General features: G+C 33.7%; 5 protein-coding genes across 7 annotated transcripts; all 5 read left to right on the top strand.

The window, feature by feature from the left end:
* Positions 1-112: 112 nt before the first annotated feature.
* On the top strand, positions 113-3,904 carry LOC123197882 (cyclic nucleotide-gated ion channel 1-like). 2 transcript variants are annotated; one of them, XM_044612384.1, is made up of 8 exons: positions 113-251; positions 358-841; positions 1,061-1,261; positions 1,457-1,737; positions 2,508-2,619; positions 2,731-2,967; positions 3,191-3,617; positions 3,747-3,904. In XM_044612384.1, exons 2-7 carry the CDS (start codon positions 539-541, stop codon positions 3,596-3,598), a joined length of 1,542 nt encoding a protein of 513 aa, XP_044468319.1. In that variant the 5' UTR covers positions 113-251; positions 358-538; the 3' UTR covers positions 3,599-3,617; positions 3,747-3,904. The 2 variants fall into 2 exon arrangements, with proteins under 2 accessions (XP_044468319.1, XP_044468317.1); XM_044612382.1 differs by having other exon boundaries at positions 113-841.
* A 979-nt stretch (positions 3,905-4,883) lies between these two features.
* On the top strand, positions 4,884-5,225 carry LOC123198018 (succinate dehydrogenase assembly factor 4, mitochondrial). The gene has a single exon (XM_044612590.1). The coding sequence runs from the start codon at positions 4,884-4,886 to the stop codon at positions 5,223-5,225; it is 342 nt and encodes a 113-aa protein (XP_044468525.1).
* Positions 5,226-6,431: 1,206 nt separating this feature from the next.
* On the top strand, positions 6,432-9,244 carry LOC123197884 (putative RING-H2 finger protein ATL21A). Its single transcript, XM_044612385.1, has 2 exons — positions 6,432-7,141; positions 8,658-9,244. Exons 1-2 carry the CDS (start codon positions 6,448-6,450, stop codon positions 9,119-9,121), a joined length of 1,158 nt encoding a protein of 385 aa, XP_044468320.1. The 5' UTR covers positions 6,432-6,447; the 3' UTR covers positions 9,122-9,244.
* Positions 9,245-9,964: 720 nt separating this feature from the next.
* Positions 9,965-12,768, top strand: LOC123197881 (pentatricopeptide repeat-containing protein At3g49170, chloroplastic). Its single transcript, XM_044612381.1, has one exon. It carries the CDS (start codon positions 9,982-9,984, stop codon positions 12,574-12,576), a length of 2,595 nt encoding a protein of 864 aa, XP_044468316.1. The 5' UTR covers positions 9,965-9,981; the 3' UTR covers positions 12,577-12,768.
* A 2,231-nt stretch (positions 12,769-14,999) lies between these two features.
* On the top strand, positions 15,000-17,819 carry LOC123197559 (protein phosphatase 2C 51-like). Of its 2 annotated transcripts, XM_044611876.1 has the most exons (4): positions 15,000-15,790; positions 16,129-16,137; positions 17,136-17,241; positions 17,337-17,819. In XM_044611876.1, exons 1-4 carry the CDS (start codon positions 15,002-15,004, stop codon positions 17,663-17,665), a joined length of 1,233 nt encoding a protein of 410 aa, XP_044467811.1. In that variant the 5' UTR covers positions 15,000-15,001; the 3' UTR covers positions 17,666-17,819. The 2 variants fall into 2 exon arrangements, with proteins under 2 accessions (XP_044467811.1, XP_044467812.1); XM_044611877.1 differs by lacking the exon at positions 16,129-16,137.
* The last annotated feature ends 3,384 nt before the right edge of the window (positions 17,820-21,203 follow it).

The following is a 21,203-nucleotide window of genomic DNA, read 5'->3' on the forward strand; positions in this document are numbered from 1 at the left end:
TTTGGGTATTTTTGCTTAATGGGAGGGTATTTTGGCTATTTTTTAAAATTTCCCTTTAAAAAGACTCATAGGTTGTTGGAAGTCAGTAAAAAATTAATCGTTTTGACGAAAAGGCTGGTTCAAGTCAACGCGTGCAAAATATTTTAATATTGCTACCGAACTTTTATGGATCTTTAAATCGCCTGGTGAACCGAATTTCAGAAATCATAAACCTTCGTCTTCTGCATTTTACGTTCGCTACTGTTTTTGCTGTAAAATTTTTCTTGAAATTATGCTAACAATTTTCTCTTGGCCAAAAGTTATGCACCAAATGAATTACCTTTGGTTTAGGTATTTTATTACTCATGTTTTTTCCAGGTCTCGGGACGTGAAATCAGAGGAAGGTAATCATAGGCGATTTCATGAAGAAGGTAAAGGAAGTGTAGCTTGTGAGGAAGTAAGAGAGACCCTCTTAGACAAGTTCCAAAGAGGTACACCATCTGATGTTGATTTTAAACAGTCTACAAGTACAATTAAAATTAAGCTTTCGACGCTTTTAATGGAAATGGCTTACCCATCATTAAAGCCCTTGGAAAACTGGATTTGTATTATATTTGATATGGCTTCCATCCCGTTGGATTTTTTGTTTCTCTACATTCTTGTGGTTGATCATGATAACAAGTGTCTGGCGTTTGACGTGAAATTTAGTATTTGGGCTACTCTTCTCCATCTCCTTTGGTATTTCTTTTACACCATCATTATAACTTTCATACAACATCCACACGGAAGAGTTGACGCCTTCATATGGGGAATAAAAACTGGGTTGTCTTCATACCTTGACCTGCCCGTTCCGCTTCCACTGGTAAGGCGGACTGACTCTTTGAACGATCGTTTTATTCTGAAGTGATGTTGCTATTCATGGTTTAACTAACGTATCTTTCACCATTTAGTGTTATTCAAATACTTCGTAATTCAAGTTGTCTTATAATTATTATTAATCCATTTGTTTTACATCATACTAAGACTTCTGCTATGTATAATTATCGCTTATAAACTCAAAAAATTTATTTGCTCTGTCCAGCTGGTGGTCTGGACCTTTGTAAAAGACCTGGAATTTTGGTATTTGATGAAGTTGGTGAAAGTTTTTGTGTTTCTACGATGCCTGGTAAGGGCTATCAGAATCTATACAAAGGCTAAAACGACTTTGGGCAAACTTTCAGAAGCTACATGGCACAAAGCTATATCCACTACTCTTTTATACATTTACATGCTTGCTGCTCATGTAAGTTGAACAACTGCTTATTCGTTGATTTATGTGATTACATATTTTCTTTTTTACTCTTCTTTTTGTGCATTGGATTAGAATGCTTTACTGAGTTCTTAGCTTGGCAGAGCTTAGTTTACTGTTTATTAATATTTGACTAATTTATCCTCTGTTCATATCTGTTTGATCAAATACAATTGCTGGTGATTATAGGTATTTGGAGCCTTATGGTATTTAATGGCCATCGAAAGAGAAACTGAATGCTGGAAGAATGCCTGCAGAAATCATACTGAATGCAGTAATGCGTCTTTCTACTGCAGTGGTAAATTAAGAGACTACAAATTTCTAGATGGAACCTGCCCAACCAAAAAACTAAATAATACCATCTATGATTTTGGAATTTTTCATGATGCTATTCAGTCCGGTGTTGTGGAAAGGACTAATATTCCACAGAAGTTTTTGCGTTGTTTTCTATGGGGCCTGCAAAATCTCAGGTTTGTGCATACTAGATCCTTTTCTTGTTGGTGGGAGCATAACTTGAGAATATGGTCAGTGTATGGAGGTCCATTGTGTTAGCGTATGTAGCTATTACAGTACATATAAACACCATTTGGCAATTCTCAGTGCACTGCCCAGATGACTCAAACCTTGTTTTGTACTAATTTGAGTATGTCGTCAGTGTATGAGGTCCATTGTAGTAGAGCATTTAGCTGTCACAGGTACATATAAACACCGTTTGGTAATTGTCAGTGCACTGCTCAGGTGAGACTGATATTAATGATTACAGAGCACTGCCTGGTGACCACCCTTTGTCCTGTTTACACTTAAGATGATTGCAATGAGAGAATGGAAATTTAAAAATTGGCCATTCAATTAGTAAAAAGGGAAAGAAGTGAGACATAGAAAATGTAATAGGTGTCACATTCTAGTCAATTGATTGGCACTTGTTGTGTGATTGTCATGACTGTGTGTCCATTGTGAATAACACTGCTAGACTTTTGGCTTCTCTGATACATTAGCAAATTGAGGTAAATGACTTGTGGAGCTTTATGCATTTATCATGGTTCATGTTTTATATTGGGATGGTGAAACTTAGTTTTTAACTCAGTTATTTTTAGTCTCTGTATGAGTCCGGTCATCTGTTTTCTAACATTTATAGACATTTTGGTTTGTACCCTGTACTTTATTAGTTTCACACATATGGATCTTAGGATTCTACGATTAATTTCTGATCTATTACAGTTGTATTTAATTTTTATTGCAGTTGGTTTGGTCAGAACCTTCATACAAGTACCAATGTCTGGGAAAACTTATTTGCTATTTTGATTACCATCACTAGTTCAGTGTTGGCTGTCTTTTTCATAGGGAACTTTCAGGTTGCCTTCTTTTCTGTTTCGATTTTTATAATTGTTTCTAGTCTTCAGGTTAAAAGTATATGGTTAAATTGAAGCACAAATTAACTTCTTTGAACACTTCTTCTGAAACAGTTATATTTAATGTCTACCGTTGGGAGATCGAAGGAGATGAGACTTGAGACACCAAAGATTGGGGATTTGATGCTCTTACAAAAGCTCCCTAAGAATCTCCAACAACAGGTTCGGAAATATCAGCGAAGCATATGGCGAAAAAATAAAGATGATGGCGTAGAATTTTTGTTGAGCAATCTCCCCAACACTCTTGTAAGGAACATTAATCGAGAGCTATGCTTGGAGCTACTCAAGAAAGTGAGTTCCTTTGTCTCTATATAATTGCTTAACTATACTTAGGATCCAATTGCACACTATCATAGAAGAAAAGTTTAGATGGCTTTGAAAATTGAACTACATTCTTAGAATTTAACACATCAGATTGGAGGTAATTACCAGATGTAATTGTCAATCTTGAATTTTTCCTCAAGTCACTGGATGTTTGATTTATTCACAGTATTGTTCTTGAATGTATGTGAAGGTACCAGAGTTTAAGATGTTAAATGAAGAAAGGTTGGAAGCACTGTGTGATAATGTAAAGCCAGTCTTCTACTCTCAGCACACTCACATTTTTCAAGAAGGATATCCGATTGGTCAAATGCTGTTTGTGGTGTGTGGCAAAGTCTCTTCCTACACCTCTAAGGGTATAACTGGCTTTGCAAGCACTGATCATAGCAGAGATGATGATAATCTCATAAGCAAAAAGGATGATCAGGCAGAATGTGACTTCTATGGAGAAGAACTCATTGCATGGGCTCTAGATGGCCATATATCAACAAGTATCCCCTTGTCAACAAGATCTCTGAAAGCACTAACAAATGTTGAAGCATTTGCTCTTATGGCCTATGACCTGAAAGATGTATTACTTAGGCATCGGGTCCCTAGATGAAGTTGAGGATGAAATAGAGGTTAGTCTTTCTAACTTTCTGTGCTACAGCCCTAGGGAAGCAAGGCAATGATGAGTTATTTTAAGTTATATACGATACAATTGCAAAACAAAGCATTATAATTAATTATTTCTCTACTCAATTTTACAGATATTAGGCGTGCTCAGGGATCAGTTTCCAAATAAATGAGGTGATGACCAGATGTTATCATTAAAACTTGACTTCGATTGATCTCCTGGGTTTATGTGTATTATTGTGAACTATAATTATTTGTATTTTAAAAGTGTTTATAATATTTTTTAAACTAATGATGTGTCAATTATATTTTTTTATAATTTTATTTTTTAAAAACTGTATCATATAATATAAAATAATACTCTATATATAATATATAAAATTAAATTTTTAATACACGATTGAACTATAATATTTTGTACAATTAATAGTATTGAGGAATTCATTGAAAGGGTGTGTTGGTAAAAAATATGTGCTGTTGTAGAACATGTCCAAAATCAGCCCTGGGCCTGTCCAAAATTCCTAATTCTTCTTCCCTTTCCCTCTGGTTAATCTTGGCAATCCATTTTATAATAAGATAGGAAATAAGAAAAAAGAAAATGGAAAAAAGAACTTAGTCGGCCGTGAACATGGTAAATTTTTTCTTTTTTCTTATATATAACAAAAAAAAAACTTAGTCGATTGTTTCTTCCCTTTCCCTTTCCTCAAAACATAATTTTTCAATATCTATTTTTCATAAGAAAAAAGTAAATTTTTTTAATAAATTTTTTAAAAGAAAAGAAAAAAGAAAAAAGAAAAAAAAGGGCTCATATCAAATAAATTTTTTAAATATTTTTTTGTTTATGATAATAATGGCTCATATCAAATCGACTAAGTTTGAGTACACTTCGAATTATTCTAAGGTCTAATACGGCCCGTTACAGAAATTGGTCATGCTTTCAATATGTTGCGCCAAAATAAAGGGCTTAAACTAGTTTTGGGTCGATCCAGACCCTTTAACATGTCTAATGTAACGGGTTGATAGAATCGTATGAATCCATCATTAAAAGAAGAAACGTCACCTTACTTAGATCGTACGAGCACTTAAAACACTTAACACGCAGTGTGCTCTTCCCCTCACCACGTGGATTCTGCAACTGGGTGACACGACGCCGTATTGAGTGGTAGTGGCGAAATTCCATTCCATTTCAATTCCGTTTCACGGCAGATCAAATTAGGGTTTTATTGTTATTAGTGTTCTTCTTCTTCAACAAGTTCCAGATCTCATCAGCTATGGCAAGAAACAATCTTGGCCGTTTATTCACGTCAATCTCACCCAAAGTTCCCTTTCCTTTCCCTCTGTCCGAGTCGTCAATCTGTTCAAACACGATGAGCCGACTCATCAGCTCGTCAACTCAACAGCCTCATCAACATCAGGAGAAAACCCCCAATAAAGAACAAGAAGAGACCCTCAAAACAAAATCTGAAAATCACCACGAACAAGATCAAGGAGAAGATGGAGGGGAAGACGACGATTTCGTGAATGAACAGACAGGAGAAGTCGGTGGGCCCAGAGGCCCTGAGCCAACCCGCTACGGTGACTGGGAACGCAAAGGTCGCTGTTACGACTTCTGATTTTACATCATTTTTATTTTACTTGAATAAACTTTGATTGGAGAATTACCCATTGAGGAATTCAATCTTTGATCAATTTTAGTATATTTTTTGTGGATCTTTATGATTATAACTACATATAATTGCTAAATTTATTGTCTTTTGATGATGAAATTCTGGTTTATTTACAATTTCGATAATGGAGAGAATTATACTTTGAAAGCAGAAAATGGAAATGGCTTACTGGGTTGGTGACCAAACAGATGTAATCTTTATTCACAGTCCTTTAAAAAAAAAAAAAAATTATGGGTGGTTTTGCAAAAGGATTAGCCGGAGTGTAATTCAAATCTAAAACAGTCAACTCGTGTTTGAGTTTGCTTCTATTGGTTGGTGAAAAGTGATGCAATAGAAGAAGACTATGAATAGTTGAAAAATATGAAGAATCATCAAGAAGAGAAGAAGAAACAAAATTTTTGCAAATGAAAGAGGAATTGTGAGAGAAGAAGGGCTCCTATGTGATGATACTAATGAACCCTCGAACTTGATTCGAAATGTTGAGTTAGTTCTCCTAGCTTAAACTCAAATTTTTCAAGCTTGAACGTAGATCCAAGCTTCTTCTCAACCATTTGCCATTGAAATATTATGTGAATATTGGTCCAAAGTTTCAAATTCATCCACCAACTATGAATTTGCACAAACCCAAGAGGTGATTTGAGGTTTATCCCAAAAATTAATTAGTATTGGGTCAAATTTGAGCCTAATTGGTTGGCCAAGAGGCAAACATCAAATCAAATATCTCTAGCAACCTAAATTGCCTTATAATTTGCACGATTCTTTCTAACCTAATCATCTAAGTGGAGCCCTATTTATGCTGAATTAGAATTGAAAATTATGGCTTATAATATAATCATTAATTAGGGGTACAATCGAATTGAACTAATTCAAACATATAATTGATTTGAGTTTGATTTAAATTTATAATATCTAACTCGAATTTAAATTGGTGTATAGTATTATTTGAAAGTTACCGATAATATAAACAATATCATCAGAAAAGTAAATAGAATTGTTAAGTCAAACTAGAGTTTCAACTCCAATTTGACTTATCCGAGCCTAATGATAGATTTGAGCTGAATTGACTCATATTGAATCACCCTTGACTGTAATATCATATATTATAACACCTTTATTATTGTTTCAATATCCATCCACAATCAAACCTCAAATATTCTCCCCACTAAAAATGGACATCCTCAAAATCTTCTTCGTCTCTTTCTTCTTCTTCCTCTCCTCAACCACTGCAGCCACCATACCCACCTGCAAAACCACCATCTGCCGCCGCTACGAGCCACTGATTCGGTTCCCATTTCGGATCATCAACCGGACGTCGCAACCGAAATCCTGCGGCTATCCGGGTTTCAATGTAAGCTGTGACACTGTAAACCAAACAATACTTGAGTTACCAAATTCAGGAAAATTCAGACTCCAAGCTATAGATTATTTCAAACAAGAACTACGGATTAATGATCCTAAAAACTGCCTGCCTCAACGTATTTTGTCCCTTAATCTCTCGGGATCACCCTTCACTGCCGCGTATAATCAGAAGTTCACCTTCTTTAATTGCTCTTTAAGCTATCTGGCGTATCGCTTGAACCCTATTGCCTGCATGAGCAACACAAACTACACCGTTTTTGCTTCGTCTTCTCAAATAGTTATCAACTCTCTGTCATCTTCACCGTCTTGCAAGATTGTTGCGGCGGTTGAAGTGCCGGTTGAGTGGCCGTTTTACGAGCAGATTGCGTCGTCGGACCTCAGTGATAATCTGAGGCTGAGCTGGAGTGAACCCAAGTGCGGGAAATGTGAGAGAAGAAGTGGACAGTGCGGATTCAAGAGCAATTCTACCATTGAAATCGGTTGCTCGTATTCATCTCAAGGAGGTAATTAACTTTAAATAATGTAAATGCAACTTCAAATTAATTTTCTCTTTACTATATAGTTTTCTTGTTGGTTTTATTTCAAATTATTAGTGTCAAAATAGGCTCAAAATGATCATATTCATAGGAAAAGAGTGAATTAGATTGAAGGTTTTGATAGTATTATTGTTACTTCAAAGGGATTTTGATAAGCAATGTGATTATTTTTATTATTATTTTTATTATGTAGATTAACTTACAATTTGTTTTCATGGTCTCTTCACACTCATATAAGTGTTTTAGAACCTAGATGGGATTAGTCAGTTTGAACGGAAACTAGTGACAAGCTTAATTTTTGTCATAATTAAAACCCATTTTAACTATTAGATTAGGTCGATTTGATATTAAATTAGTAAATCATATCAGACAACAATTTAACTGTCAAATCAAGTTAATCCAACTGTCATATTGACAACTACATAACTAAATATATTTTTAAATTTTAGTTATATTATACTAACATCACTAACATGTTTTATCGATTAGTTTATAACATTTATGTCATTTAATAGAAAAATTCATTCATTTGTTGAGCATAGGGTTTTTTTCGTTCTATTTCTAAAACAAAGAATAAAAATAATAAATATGTTTAGGATGTATTAGCGTCGGCAAATCCCTTAATTTGGTTGTTTATACATAGCAACTTATTTGTCATGACTTTGAGCAGCAAGTCTTGTGGTTTTGTATTGGCATAGCAAGGCAATTATTAAAGGTTAGAGTTTATAAACATAATCTAATCTCCTTTTAAGTGGGTTTAAATTTTTCTTATTTACAATTATAGCTTTTTGATTTCGTCGACTTCATTTTGTTAGGTCAAAAACAACTTCAAATAAAAAACTCATAAACGATTCTCTATAGACAAACGTATTTTAAATACTGACAATCCATCGTGAAATACATATAGAATTAATTTGTCTAATCGAAAATTAGTAATTAAGTCATTTCAAAGCAAAGCTAACACTCATTTTAACCATTTAACGAATTAACTTAAGATTAAATAGAATGAATTATTCAAGTCTGACTATCATGCTAATATTAGTATGATGTTAACATAAAGTTGAAAGTGGTTCTCTATAGTCAATCGTTTTTCAAATACTAAAAACTCCACTAAGATTATAAATTCATGAAAGTATTGTTTTAAAAATGAAACATATTGATCGAGAATCAATGGTTAATTCGATGCAAGCCAAGACAAAAGCTTGTGTTGCTCATGTTACCATGACATCATCATAAATTGATATTATCGATATAAAAGACTAATGTTACACATTTTTGGGTACATGCATCACTAGAAACATATATTATGCAACATTATTTAACAAAAATATTTAATCATATCATATTAATATTATTAATATATTAGACTCGTCAAACTGATTGACTTGTAAACAGATATTTTAAACGAATCAAGGTCCAATTTGGATCTAAAGACCTTGCATAAAAGTTTCTAAAAGTAATCCTTTTATTTGATAATTTACAGGACTTCCCAGGGGTGCTCGTTATGCAATGATGGTGGGAGCCGGAGTTCCTGCAATGTTATGCCTTTTGGGACTTTCCAGTGTGGTTTATAGGATGCTCAAGTTTGTAAACAGGAACTTGACTTTGCCGGAGCTCAATCCTTCAACTGCTCTACCGCCCACAGTTGTGAGGGGCCTCGATGGCCCAACAATCGACTCTTACCCCAAAGTTGTTCTTGGAGAGAGTCGGCGTCTGCCGAAGCCTGATGACAATGTTTGCTCAATCTGCCTCTCGGAATACAAGCCTAAAGAGACCCTCAAAACAATCCCTCACTGCCTGCATTGCTTCCATGCTGAATGCATTGATGAATGGCTTGTGTTGAATGCTTCTTGCCCAGTTTGTAGAAATGCACCTCATAGATTGCCACCGCCACTGTCTACCCCACCGCTGCCACCACCACAGCTACCATTGCCGGGAACAATGTAGCTTGAAATATCATGTGCATCCTAGATTACACATAATTCTTTGGGAATTGTTAGTTTTATATGGAAAGATATTCATCAATTTGTATATATAATTTTTCTCTTGAGCGTTGGTTGTTCTTTCTAACAATAATGTGTCCCAATTTGAAATACACCATCCAAATGATTTTTTTACAGGTTGGGTTTGAGCTAAGCCTAAGCATGGGCTGACTCATATAGTTTTATAAAAGCTAACTTGAATCTGAATTCGTTTGAGTTGACAAAAAAAATATTGTCATAAGATAATCAACGAATAAATAATACTATCAATAAGATAAATAGTATTATTAGGAAGATAAATAATATCATCAATAATATAAATAGTATTCTCAAAGAAAATTCGAGTCAAACTAAAGTTTTAGACTTGATTCAATTCAAATTAAATTAAACATTAAGCTAAATTAACTTGACTCAGATTCAACTTTAATCTTATAACAAAAGGTAGATAAATTTGAATTAAACCAAACTTGTATTAGTATTTGGCACAAGATTGATGTCTTGCCAGTTTCGACAAACAAGAGTTTGTCTTGCGGATCATTTTTCCGCTTCTTTCAACTATGTTGCCCCTTTCCATCGATTTGAATTCATCTTAGAATAGTTTAATAAAAAAATACTTATTTATATATAATTAAATCTAGTTATTTTTATTTAAGTGTAATATATATTTTTTATTTATTTTTTGTGGATAATGTAATATAATGATTACATATTATACCTATTTTTTATTTAAAAAATTTCTTACCATTTTTTTTGAGGTCTAAATAAAAAGCGGATATAAATATGAATGAAGCTAAGAGACACAACGGTTAGCCGTTGGAGGAAAGGATGATTACTCTCTCACTTCCCGCTCCCGCCAAAATCCCTCTGCCTTCTTGCAAACCCTCGAAGCCTTCTCGCCAAAACCTTCCATTATCATCATCATCATTAACACCGTTGATCAAACAACCCCACAACTTTGAACCTCTTAACAGCCGTCTGATACAGCACCTCAACGAGGGTCATCTTCAGAAAGCCATCTCTACTCTTGATCTCATGACCCAACACAACACCTACCTAGACCTCCTCACCTACTCTCTGCTTCTCAAATTATGTATCCGGTCACGTGCCTTTGACATCGGAAGATACGTGCACTCGCATTTGATGACTCACTCAAAACTGGAGCCCAACTCAGTAATTCTCAATTCTTTAATTAGCTTGTACTCTAAATGCGGCAACTTGAATGAAGCCAGTATGATATTCGAAACTATGGGGGAGAAACGAGACTTGGTTTCTTGGAGTTCAATGATTTCGTGTTTTGCGAATAATGGGAAGGAATTGGATGCAGTTACTATGTTTGTTGAAATGCTAGAACGGGGATTTTACCCTAATGAGTATTGCTTCACAGCTGTTGTTAGGGCCTGTTCGAACATGGAGAATTTTTCGATTGGGAAAATAGTATTTGGTTTTTTGTTAAAATGTGGGTATTTTGAGAGTGATGTGTGTGTTGGGTGTGCTTTGATTGACATGTTTGTGAAAGGTGGTGGAGATTTGGAGTCAGGTTTTAGGGTATTTGATAACATGCCTGAGAGAAATGTAGTTTCTTGGACTTTAATGATTACAAGATGTGTGAAATTGGGGTATGCGAGAGATGGGATTGGTTTGTTCCAGGATATGATTTTAAGTGGTTTTTTACCAGATAGGTTTACATTAAGTGCGGTTGTTTCAGGTTGTTCAGAGTTAGAGTTGTTGACTTTAGGACAGCAATTGCACTCCTGGGTTATAAGGGCAGGACTGGCATATGATGTATGTATTGGTTGCAGTATGGTAGACATGTATGCAAAATGCACAGAAGATGGCTCTATGGGTGATTCTAGGAAGGTTTTTGATCGGATGCTTGATCATAATGTTATGTCATGGACTGCAATTATTACAGGATATGTGCAGAGTGGAGGGTGTGACGAGGAAGCTATAAAACTGTTCTGTGACATGATACAGGGGGGACATGTTGCACCTAATCATTTCACATTGGCTAGTGTATTGAAAGCATGTGGAAATCTTTTGAATTCAGGTGTAGGTGAACAGGTTTACACCCATGCTGTGAAAAGGGGTCTTGCTTTAGATAATTGTGTAGGGAATTCCCTTATCAGCATGTATGCTCGATCTGGTATGATGGATGATGCTCGGAAGGCTTTTGATTCCTTATTTGAGAAGAATTTAGTTTCTTATAACACTATGGTTGAGGCTTATGCCAAAAATTTGAATTCAGAAGAGGCATTTGAAGTTTTCAATGAAATTGAAGATTCAGGAGTTGGGGTTAGTGCTCATACATTTGCTAGTCTCTTGAGTGGGGCATCATGTATTGGTGCAGCCAGTAAGGGTGAGCAAATTCATGCCAGAATAATAAAATCTGGCTTTGAGTCAAACCACCTCACTTGTAATGCTTTGATATCCATGTATTCTAGGTGTGGGAACATAGAAGCTGCTTTCCAAGTTTTTAAGGAGATGGATGATAGGAATGTCATATCTTGGACTTCAATGATTACAGCTTTTGCAAAACATGGATCTGCAGCCAGAGCTTTGGAAGTATTTCGAGAGATGCTTGAGGCTGGCATACGACCAAATGGGATTACCTATATTGCTGTTTTGTCAGCTTGTAGTCATGTGGGTTTAATTTCTGAGGGATGGAAACTATTCAGGTCAATGCATGAAGAACATGGGATTCTTCCACGAATGGAACATTATGCATGTATGGTTGATCTATTGGGCCGATCTGGATCGCTTATAGACGCCCTTGAGTTTATTAGATCAATGCCCTTCATGGCAGATGCTCTAGTATGGCGTACATTTCTTGGAGCTTGCCATGTTCATGGTGACACAGTGCTCGGGAAACATGCTGCTGAGATGATTCTTGAGCAGGATCCAAATGATCCAGCAGCATATATCCTATTGTCAAACTTGTATGCTTCTGCAGGTCAGTGGGATGATGTGGCAGACATAAGAAAGATCATGAAAGAGAGAAATTTGATTAAAGAAGCTGGTTGTAGCTGGATAGAGGTGGAAAATAAGGTACATAAGTTCCACGTTGGAGAAACATGTCATCCACAAGCACAGGAGATATATGCTGAACTGGACCAGTTGGCTTTAAAAATAAAGGAACTAGGCTATATCCCTAATACAAATTTTGTACTTCATGAATTAGAGGAGGAAAAGAAGGTTCAATATTTGTTTCAACATAGTGAGAAAATTGCTGTTGCATTTGGTCTTATTAGCACACCAAGATCAAAGCCCATCCGGGTTTTTAAGAATCTTCGTGTTTGCAGAGATTGCCATACCGCCATAAAATACATCTCAGCTGCGACTAGCAGGGAAATAGTGTTAAGGGATTCAAATCGTTTTCACCATATCAAGGATGGAGCATGCTCTTGTAACGATTACTGGTGATTTGCTGCGTTTCAAGTTCTAAAAATCATGATCCTGCTACAATTAATCATCAGCTAGCAAGTGTAATTTGTATACTCCCATTTTTCTTTTCACCTTTGCTTGTTCTGCTAATAGTAATATTTTTTCATAGAACTTACATAAGCATTCTTTTTTATAATTATTTATCATGATAGTATGATCATTCACTCCAATAATTTTGTCTTTTAACTCAATTTCCTGTACATTTTTTCTTGGGTTCCCTTTCTTTCTTCTTTTTGACAAGACTGTTCCCTGTGTCATGGAACGTAGCTTAAATTTCACAACATTTTAGTCATGGCAAGCTTTTGAACAGATCTTTATGTAACTGGCCACATTGATTCACTTGTATCTTGAAGGATAAGGACATTTCCAAGGAAGCCAATTACAGAGCTCCACTTAACTACTGTAAGAGCTTTTTTGTGTTGGCATTTGGAATAAGAAATATTGACTTAATATTTCATATGCAGTTTTGTTTGACTAAAACGCTTTGATTTGCCAGCCTTGGAAGAATAGTCGGTATTGCTTTGAAAATAGATTATTTTAAAAAATATTAATTATATATTATTATTATGTTTAGTATGATTCAATAAAAATGAGTATTTAAAAAAAGATTATTTTTATTTTTAAAATTTTAATAAATAAATTATATGTTATAATAAAATTGGCTCCTCTTTTTGGTGAATGCCTGCCATGAGAAAATGACCTCTATCCCCATGGGGGATGTCAGGAGACGACCTTTTTAAACGTGATTTATGTATTACATGATAGAGAAGTGTTTTAACTCATACATCAGATGGAAAAATGGTAATCACTCATACATATATTATTAAATATAATAATAATAGGCCAAAGGACTTATTTTCCCCCAACTTTAATTGCATTTTCAGATTCCTATTTATGAGGTTTGAAAAACTTAAAATCTCACTCATAATTAAATTATTATTAGAATTTTTTTTTAGTGATTGAGTTAAAATCATTATTTTACTAATAATATTAAAAAATATAAAATTTATTATATTTTCTCTTTAAGTTTTAAAAACTAATAATTTTACCCATGTCTAAAGTTTTTTAACTTTGAAAAGTCATATTTTTCTCTCAAAATTTTTTTCTCACCCTTTCAGTCACTATCTCTAGTGTGAACGATCTCCTCTCTCCATCCTAAACGGTTGGCCGACGCATAGAAAAACAATCTAAAATAGATTTCTTTATTAGTGATAAAAAGATTCGCTTCAAATTGCTTTCCATGTGTCGATTAGCCATTTAGGATGAAAAAAGGAAGTCGTTGATGTCGGAAATAGTGGTTGAAGGGAAGAAGAAAGAAACCCTAAGGTTTGAGGGGGGGGGGGGAGAATATGACTTTTTAAAGTTAGAAAATTTTAGGTATCAGTGAAATATCAGTTTTTAAAACTTAGAGAGAAAATATAATGAATTTTATATTTTTTTAATATTATTAGTAAAATAATGATTTTACTCCTATCTCTAATAAAAAATTTTACCCTTAGTTAATTTATAAATAAGATTTTAAGTTTTTCAAATTTTGTAGATGTAATTTTAAAAAGGTAACTAAACTTGAATGAAAACTAGCCCTTTAGCCATAATAATATATAGACTTTTCTAGTATGACATTGTTTCCAAATTAAGATAACAATATTTAAAAGTGTCGGTTATCATCTTTTTCAAAGAAATCTAATTTTTTTATTATTAAAAAAATTAAACTTTTAAATTTTATTATTAAAAGATTAATTTAAAAAAAAATTTATAATAAAAAATAATAATATTATATATACATAATTTTTATATATAATTTAAATATTTAAATAATATATTATTATATAATTAAATATTATTTTATTTTTAATTTAAATTTATTTTATAATATATTAATATATTATTTATATATCTAATTTATCCACATGCTGTCATTTCAAAATCTAAAATCTCCTGGATATTTAGCCCCGACCATAAGTGTTGCTATCCCAACTGCGGCCGACTCAAAAAACGTGACGCAAATGATGGACACGTGTAGTGCAAAATTGCAATAATGGACATTCCTGGTGAGAAAAAAACACAAAGTAAGCAAAATCGAAAACGGAAAGGGCCGTGAAACCGGGAAAGCAACATAACACCAAAGCACGAGGCACCACGTAATGGGTGTTCTGGATTCTCAACCGGGCCCACTCTCGGCGTACCGAATCACTTACTTCTACATCTAATTGCCACATGTCTCCCCGACAAAACACAACCGTCCACGTCTCCTCTGAAAATTCCTACCCCAGTGGCGTAGATAGGCCCATGTGGCAACCACTAGATGGACCACATTTAATCGACGGCTCTCATTCCATGCTTTTCACACTTCCTATTCCTATTTAAAGAAATTTTTCACTTTTATTTCATCTGTCATGCAATAATGGTTCAGATGAAGAAGGAGAAGAACTCGATGAAGCTGCTCCGACGAATGGACTCGGGTTCCGGTAGAACAGGCCGGAAGGTTGTTATGATGAAAGCGAGTAATGGTCGTCGGAAAAAATTACAAATTCGAGGGTTAAAGTTGAAGAATACTTGTCAAAGTACATGTGTCGGTGTCTCTAGTCATGGTGCTGTGAAGAAGAGAGAGCTACGACGAGAGGAAGAAGAAGAAACGGAGATGGCTTTGTCGTTGTCGTTATCGATATCTTCTGCTTCTGATCATTCGTCGGAAAACTACGACTTTTCAACAGGGTTCGACGAGAAGAGTTGTGGGAATGACGAGGAGAAGGAGAGTTTCACGTGCGTGTCACATGGGATGGTGTCTGTGATAGGGAGGAGAAGAGAGATGGAGGATAGGGTGAGAGTTGAGGAAGGGTTTATGGTGAAAGGAGGGGAAAAGTTCGACTTTTTCGCGGTGTACGACGGGCACGGCGGGTCCCGGGTGGCGGAGGCGTGTAAAGAGAGGCTGCATAGAGTGTTGGTGGAGACGGTAACAGAGAATCAAGAAAGTTTTTATAATGATGAGATTGTTTGGGAGACAGTGATGGAGAGTTGTTTTGAGAAAATGGATGAGGAGGTGAATAGAGGGAGGTTAGCAGAAGAGATGGTGGGGTCGACGGCGGTGGTGGCAGTGGTGGGTAAGGAGGAGTTGGTGGTGGCTAATTGTGGAGACTCAAGGGCTGTGCTCTATAGGGGTGGTGCTGTGGTGCCTCTTTCCGTTGATCACAAGGTATAAACCATTACTATAGTCTATATATTAAGTAGATTATATTCGAAGTGATAAATGTTCACAAAATTTAGGGCAATCAAGGAACCTGGACATGGGTAGAATAGAGATTCAATTCTTAGCCCAAAAAATAAAAAGAAAAATGGAAACATGATAAGAATTTTGGAAGAATTAAAAAAAAAAAAAAGAGAGAGAGAATCCAAACTTATATAAACTCGGACGTTTTTCTTGGCCATATAAGCTGATACTTACACACACATCAAAAGTGCATATTTTTTATATAAGATCTAAATCTCATACTTTATATTTGAAATTGTAACATATACCACTGCGTTTTGCAGCCTATGATGGTATGTTGTGCGCTAGCTTATCGCTAGTCTTCTATTTTCCAAAAGAGGATTCAAGTTTTTTACCTTACCTTTAAGATGGTAATATGTCGCTTCACTTTGCAACTCATGTGAGCTCTACCTTTAAGATTGCAATTTTCAATGAGAGATTTAACTCTCATACTTTACATTTGAAACATAACATACCACCACGCCTCACATCTCAAGTGGCACATCTGTTAAACGATAACTCAAGTGTCCTAACATGTCACTGCACTTTTTTCTGTAGACTTTTATCTCAATCAGATTACTCCACTTTTCTGCAGTCATATCAGAATCCTATAATATTTCATGCATGTCAATGATTTTATGTATCATTCAACTGCTTTATAAGTCAATATCTTTATGTTATGTGAAGTGAGGAACATTGGTTCTTCCACTTTAACGATAAGCTTTGAGCAACCATGATTTTAGGGTTTTCCGAAGCCTTTGCATCAGGAAAAAGCAATTTTCCTGTGGCACAACTCCAAAACCAAGAAAATAATAATTTCTTATGGGAGTGTCGATTTTAGATGAACTTGGTTGACTGGTTCAAATTCTTTATGGGAAGTTTAAAAACTTATCAGAAGAGGATGAAAGCCGAAGAGGGAGAAAGGACTGTTGACTTCTATGACAAATTTTATGCACAAAAGGTTATTTTAAAATCTTGTTAATTTGTAGTAGGATCATTTTGAAAAGTGAAATAGTTTGAAGGTTATATTTAATTTAATTTTCTGCATTTTATCAAGAATTTTTTTCCTTAAAACGGATGAAAAGTGTAAATTGAGCAATATTTATTCTAATAATTTATCATGGTATGATTCAGTCGTGTCAATTTAGTTACTTTGACCACATAGTTTTATTATATATAATTAGTGGGTAAAAAAATTGTTTTACCACTAATCCTCGTGGTAAAATGTTAAAATTATCATTGGATACATGTCTTAAATCGATCTATTGATAAAATGATTCTTTTTTCGAAGCCTGACAGACCTGATGAGTTTCAAAGAATTGAAGCTGCTGGGGGAAGAGTCATAAACTGGTATGGACCTCGTATACTCGGAGTTCTCGCCACTTCAAGATCCATTGGTACGTAAATGCAAAGCCTCTCTGCATAATTATTAGCATACATTAAGTTAATACGGAGAAAATAATCCTAAAGTTTCATACATTTATGCATGCAGGTGATCAATATCTGGAGCCATTCGTGATCTCGAAACCAGAAGTAACAGTGAGCCACCGAGCTGACAGCGACGAATTTCTAATTCTGGCCAGCGATGGGCTGTGGGATGTTGTTTCGAATGAAGTCGCATGCCAAGTAGTGAGAAGATGCTTCATTGGCCACGTCAAATGGGCGTCAGCCCGCAATGTCGGCATGGAAAACCGAGCAACTAGAGCCGCCACAGTGCTGGCGGATCTCGCCATGGCTCGCGGCAGCAGTGATAATATAAGTGTCATAGTTATTGAACTTAAAAAACCCACGTCCACCTTCGCCTGCAAATTCAAATTATAATTATGTCGCTTTAATCTTTTGAGCTAGCCCGGAGCCGGGTAATGTTGTTGACGATAATGATGACGGGGAGGAGGACTTGGATTGAATGTAGTTCAACCTTAAACTTATTTCGATAAAGGCAATTTCGGCCTCCTGCATAATTAGGCCTTCTAAACTTGGGCTTTCTTCTTTTTACTTGGAACAAACTGTTAGTGAAGGCACAAGTGCAATGATAGATATAATTCTTATTTGGGAAAAATAATAATAAAATTATCTGACTAAGTTGTAAAGTTTTAATTAAATGCTAAGGTTATGTGTTATTATATGATTAAGGTTATGTGTTATTATATGATTGGTTGATTTTAATTTATAAATAAAATAATATTTAATTATATAATAATATATTATTTAAATATTTAATTAGATATTTAAAATTGAATGAATAGTTTGGGAATTATATCCAAATTAAATAGATTAGACTTACAAAGGAATAATGGGTTCTTTACCTTATTTCAAAAGGGAGATGCAAAATTCATATTCTTTGTCATTCTTCCTCTCGATAAGATATGTGATTGACACAGAATTTTGGTAAATAAATAAATTATGTGATATGTTTACCAAAAGACTATTTCCCACCCAAGGTTTGCTGAACTAATGAAGTTTCACTTTTAAGTTTTAAAAAATTAAATTTATATCTGTCATTTATTTCCGTTAGTGAATTATGCTAAATGAAAGGGGAAGAAGACCGTTTTGCATTTATTTTTTATTCTAATTTTCCTTTTCAAAATAGGGTAGGTTTGTAGGTAAATTGTAATTTTTAAAAATATTAAATGTGTTAATACATTTGTTAAAAGGTTTTCGGAAATTCAAAAAAGTTTGGGTGTTTTTAAAATTTTTCAAACTTTAATATACCTCTCAGTAGTTTAAAAGATGATACTTCCTCCTGAAAGAATAAACAAAATGCAATGTTTTAAGGTTTTAAGTTTTGATATTTTTACAGGTGTAAGTGATAAATTTTTAAACTGGTAAAAATATATTGATAATTTAAACCGAGCAAACCACCCTTTTGAGGCAAAGATAACCACATTGAATAGGTTAAACTTTCGGTCTAATGACCAGTCTCACAATTATTAAACCATGTAAGTCTCGAGTTTAATTTTAAAAGATTGTTAAAAGAGATTTGAACTTATACTCTTTTATATATGAAGTATCAACTTTTATCACTCAAGTGTCCCTTTAAAGGCTATAAACCAACCATATTACCATATTGTTTTAATATACTTTTAGAAAGGAAGATGGTATAAAAATCTCGGAATTTTTTATTGTGTATTACAAATTAATTTTTCTTCATGTTATGTGCACCTATCAATTTAGGTATTCAAATAATATATATTCATTTGATTTGATGTTACTTTATTCTTAATTAAAATCACCTAATCAAATGATAATTCATTTCAATATTTAATTAAATGTATAAAACTAAATATACACAGTTTTATTATTTTTCTTCATTTTTTAAGGTGAAAAGGCCTCTTTGTATAGATTAATATGAAAGCTTATCAATATTCAAAATGATATTGCATTTTACATTGTCAATGCTAAAGTTCAATTTGAGTTGAAGTTTGAGCTCAAAAGTTCACTAAAGTTTTTCTTTTTCAATGATTTTTTTTCTTTTTCTTTTCTAATGATACATTGTCTTTTTGATTGTCAGCATTCATTATTCAACTTAGCTCAAACTCGATATTCAAGATTTGAATTTAAACTGCATTTAATTCAAATTAGACTCAATCAAATTCACCCATCACTGAAGTTATAAAATTGAAACACTTTTAATAATGATAATATTCTTGTACTCTGTTGTCAAACTTAATGACGTTGATTATATTCTTCTGGATTTAGGTCTAAGCAACCAAATGGCGAATTCCAGGACCCAGTTAGGTGACCAACCGAAGACAAGACGCCTCTCTCTCTTTTTTTTCTTTATTCTAAAGTTATGAAAAAACCATTATTAAGAACGTGGGAATTATGTAGGATGACATTGAAACTTTGACTGAGACCGCAAATTTCTAATATCCAAACTTATGATGTTGCAGAACTGGATAAAACCAAAGTCATGTCACCATCTTCAACCACCCCCACTATCTTCATTTCCACCATTATCATACGACAATAATGGCTCTTACTACTTACCGAACTTCTCCACAGTAGAAAGGTGATTCGAGTAAAAGATGATGACTTGATTCAACTAAGATTTGTCCGTTTAAAAAAAAAAAAAAATCAACAATGGCTCTTGCTACTGACTGAGCTAGCTTCTCCGTAGTTTCTTTAGTTTTATGTTCTTTCTTATGAATTCATATGGTTATCAATATTTTAATGTCATGTTAATAGTAGGATTTTATAAATTATACGCATCATCGAAGGAATAATTAACCAACCCTGAAAGGTAGTTTGAGTGGTATAAGTTTGAGATTCTCATGCAAGAGGTCTGAGGAGGATTCCTTATTACTTAAAAAAACAAAAGATTAATTAGGATTTAATCACGGTTGGATACGTATCAAATTAGTAATATCAAGCCTGAAACAAATATGTATGATGTATAATCATGTGATTTGATGATTTTGAATTAAAAATAAAGTAATATCTAATTATATGATGACATATAATTTATATACTTGATTTATATACTAAAAGTATATACATATAACATTGTTCAACATCATATTATAAACTTTTTTTATGATCTATTTGTAAATATTAAATTTAGGGTTGGATTTTATAAAGGTCGAGCATGAATAAAGTTCAATTTAAGAGTGACTTTAATTCAAAAGAGTTATTTTGAGATTGATTAAAAATTAATGAACTGAGACTCAAACTTGATTCAAAATGATAAATCAAACTCTAGTGGTTTGATCGTATTCGAATTTGAGTTTAGGTAGTTCAAATGGAGTCCAACTTCAATTGGATTGAATGTGAAATATTAATGATCACATGAGATTTGAACGTGTTATTTATGGTAATGAGCATATTTTCTCACTAAAAAATGAGGCAAAAGCTTGAGATATCAATTAAAATAGCCTCATATATATATATGGAGCTATTTTTTTTCTTATTATATATATAATAAAAAAATAAAATATTTAAAATATTTTTAGTCTTTTTACTCATACAATCAAAACTTACCCAGTTAAACTACTGAGTTGTTTGATATTCATAAGAAATTCATAAATAGTTTGATCTATTCATAAAGTTTAGAATTTAAATCAATGAGATATCATATCAAACAACAAAAACAGATTAAACAAAAAGTTGTTTAAAAATTCATAATAATCCTCACACATACAGAAAAAGGGAGTATTTTTTTTTAAATTCGTGCACACTTGGTTGGTTGGCCAACCCCAAATCTTTGAATCTTATTCTTTTAGAAATAAAATTAAATAAAAAAGTAACTATATTTATATAATTAAAAAAAATAGCTATACATGTATAAAAAACAAAAAAAAAAGTTATTTTAATTAATATCCCCCAAAAACTTTGTATATGCCAATTTATATTTAATTTC

Source organism: Mangifera indica, chromosome 15, assembly GCF_011075055.1.
Source record: "Mangifera indica cultivar Alphonso chromosome 15, CATAS_Mindica_2.1, whole genome shotgun sequence".
Classification (NCBI taxonomy): Eukaryota; Viridiplantae; Streptophyta; class Magnoliopsida; order Sapindales; family Anacardiaceae; genus Mangifera; species Mangifera indica.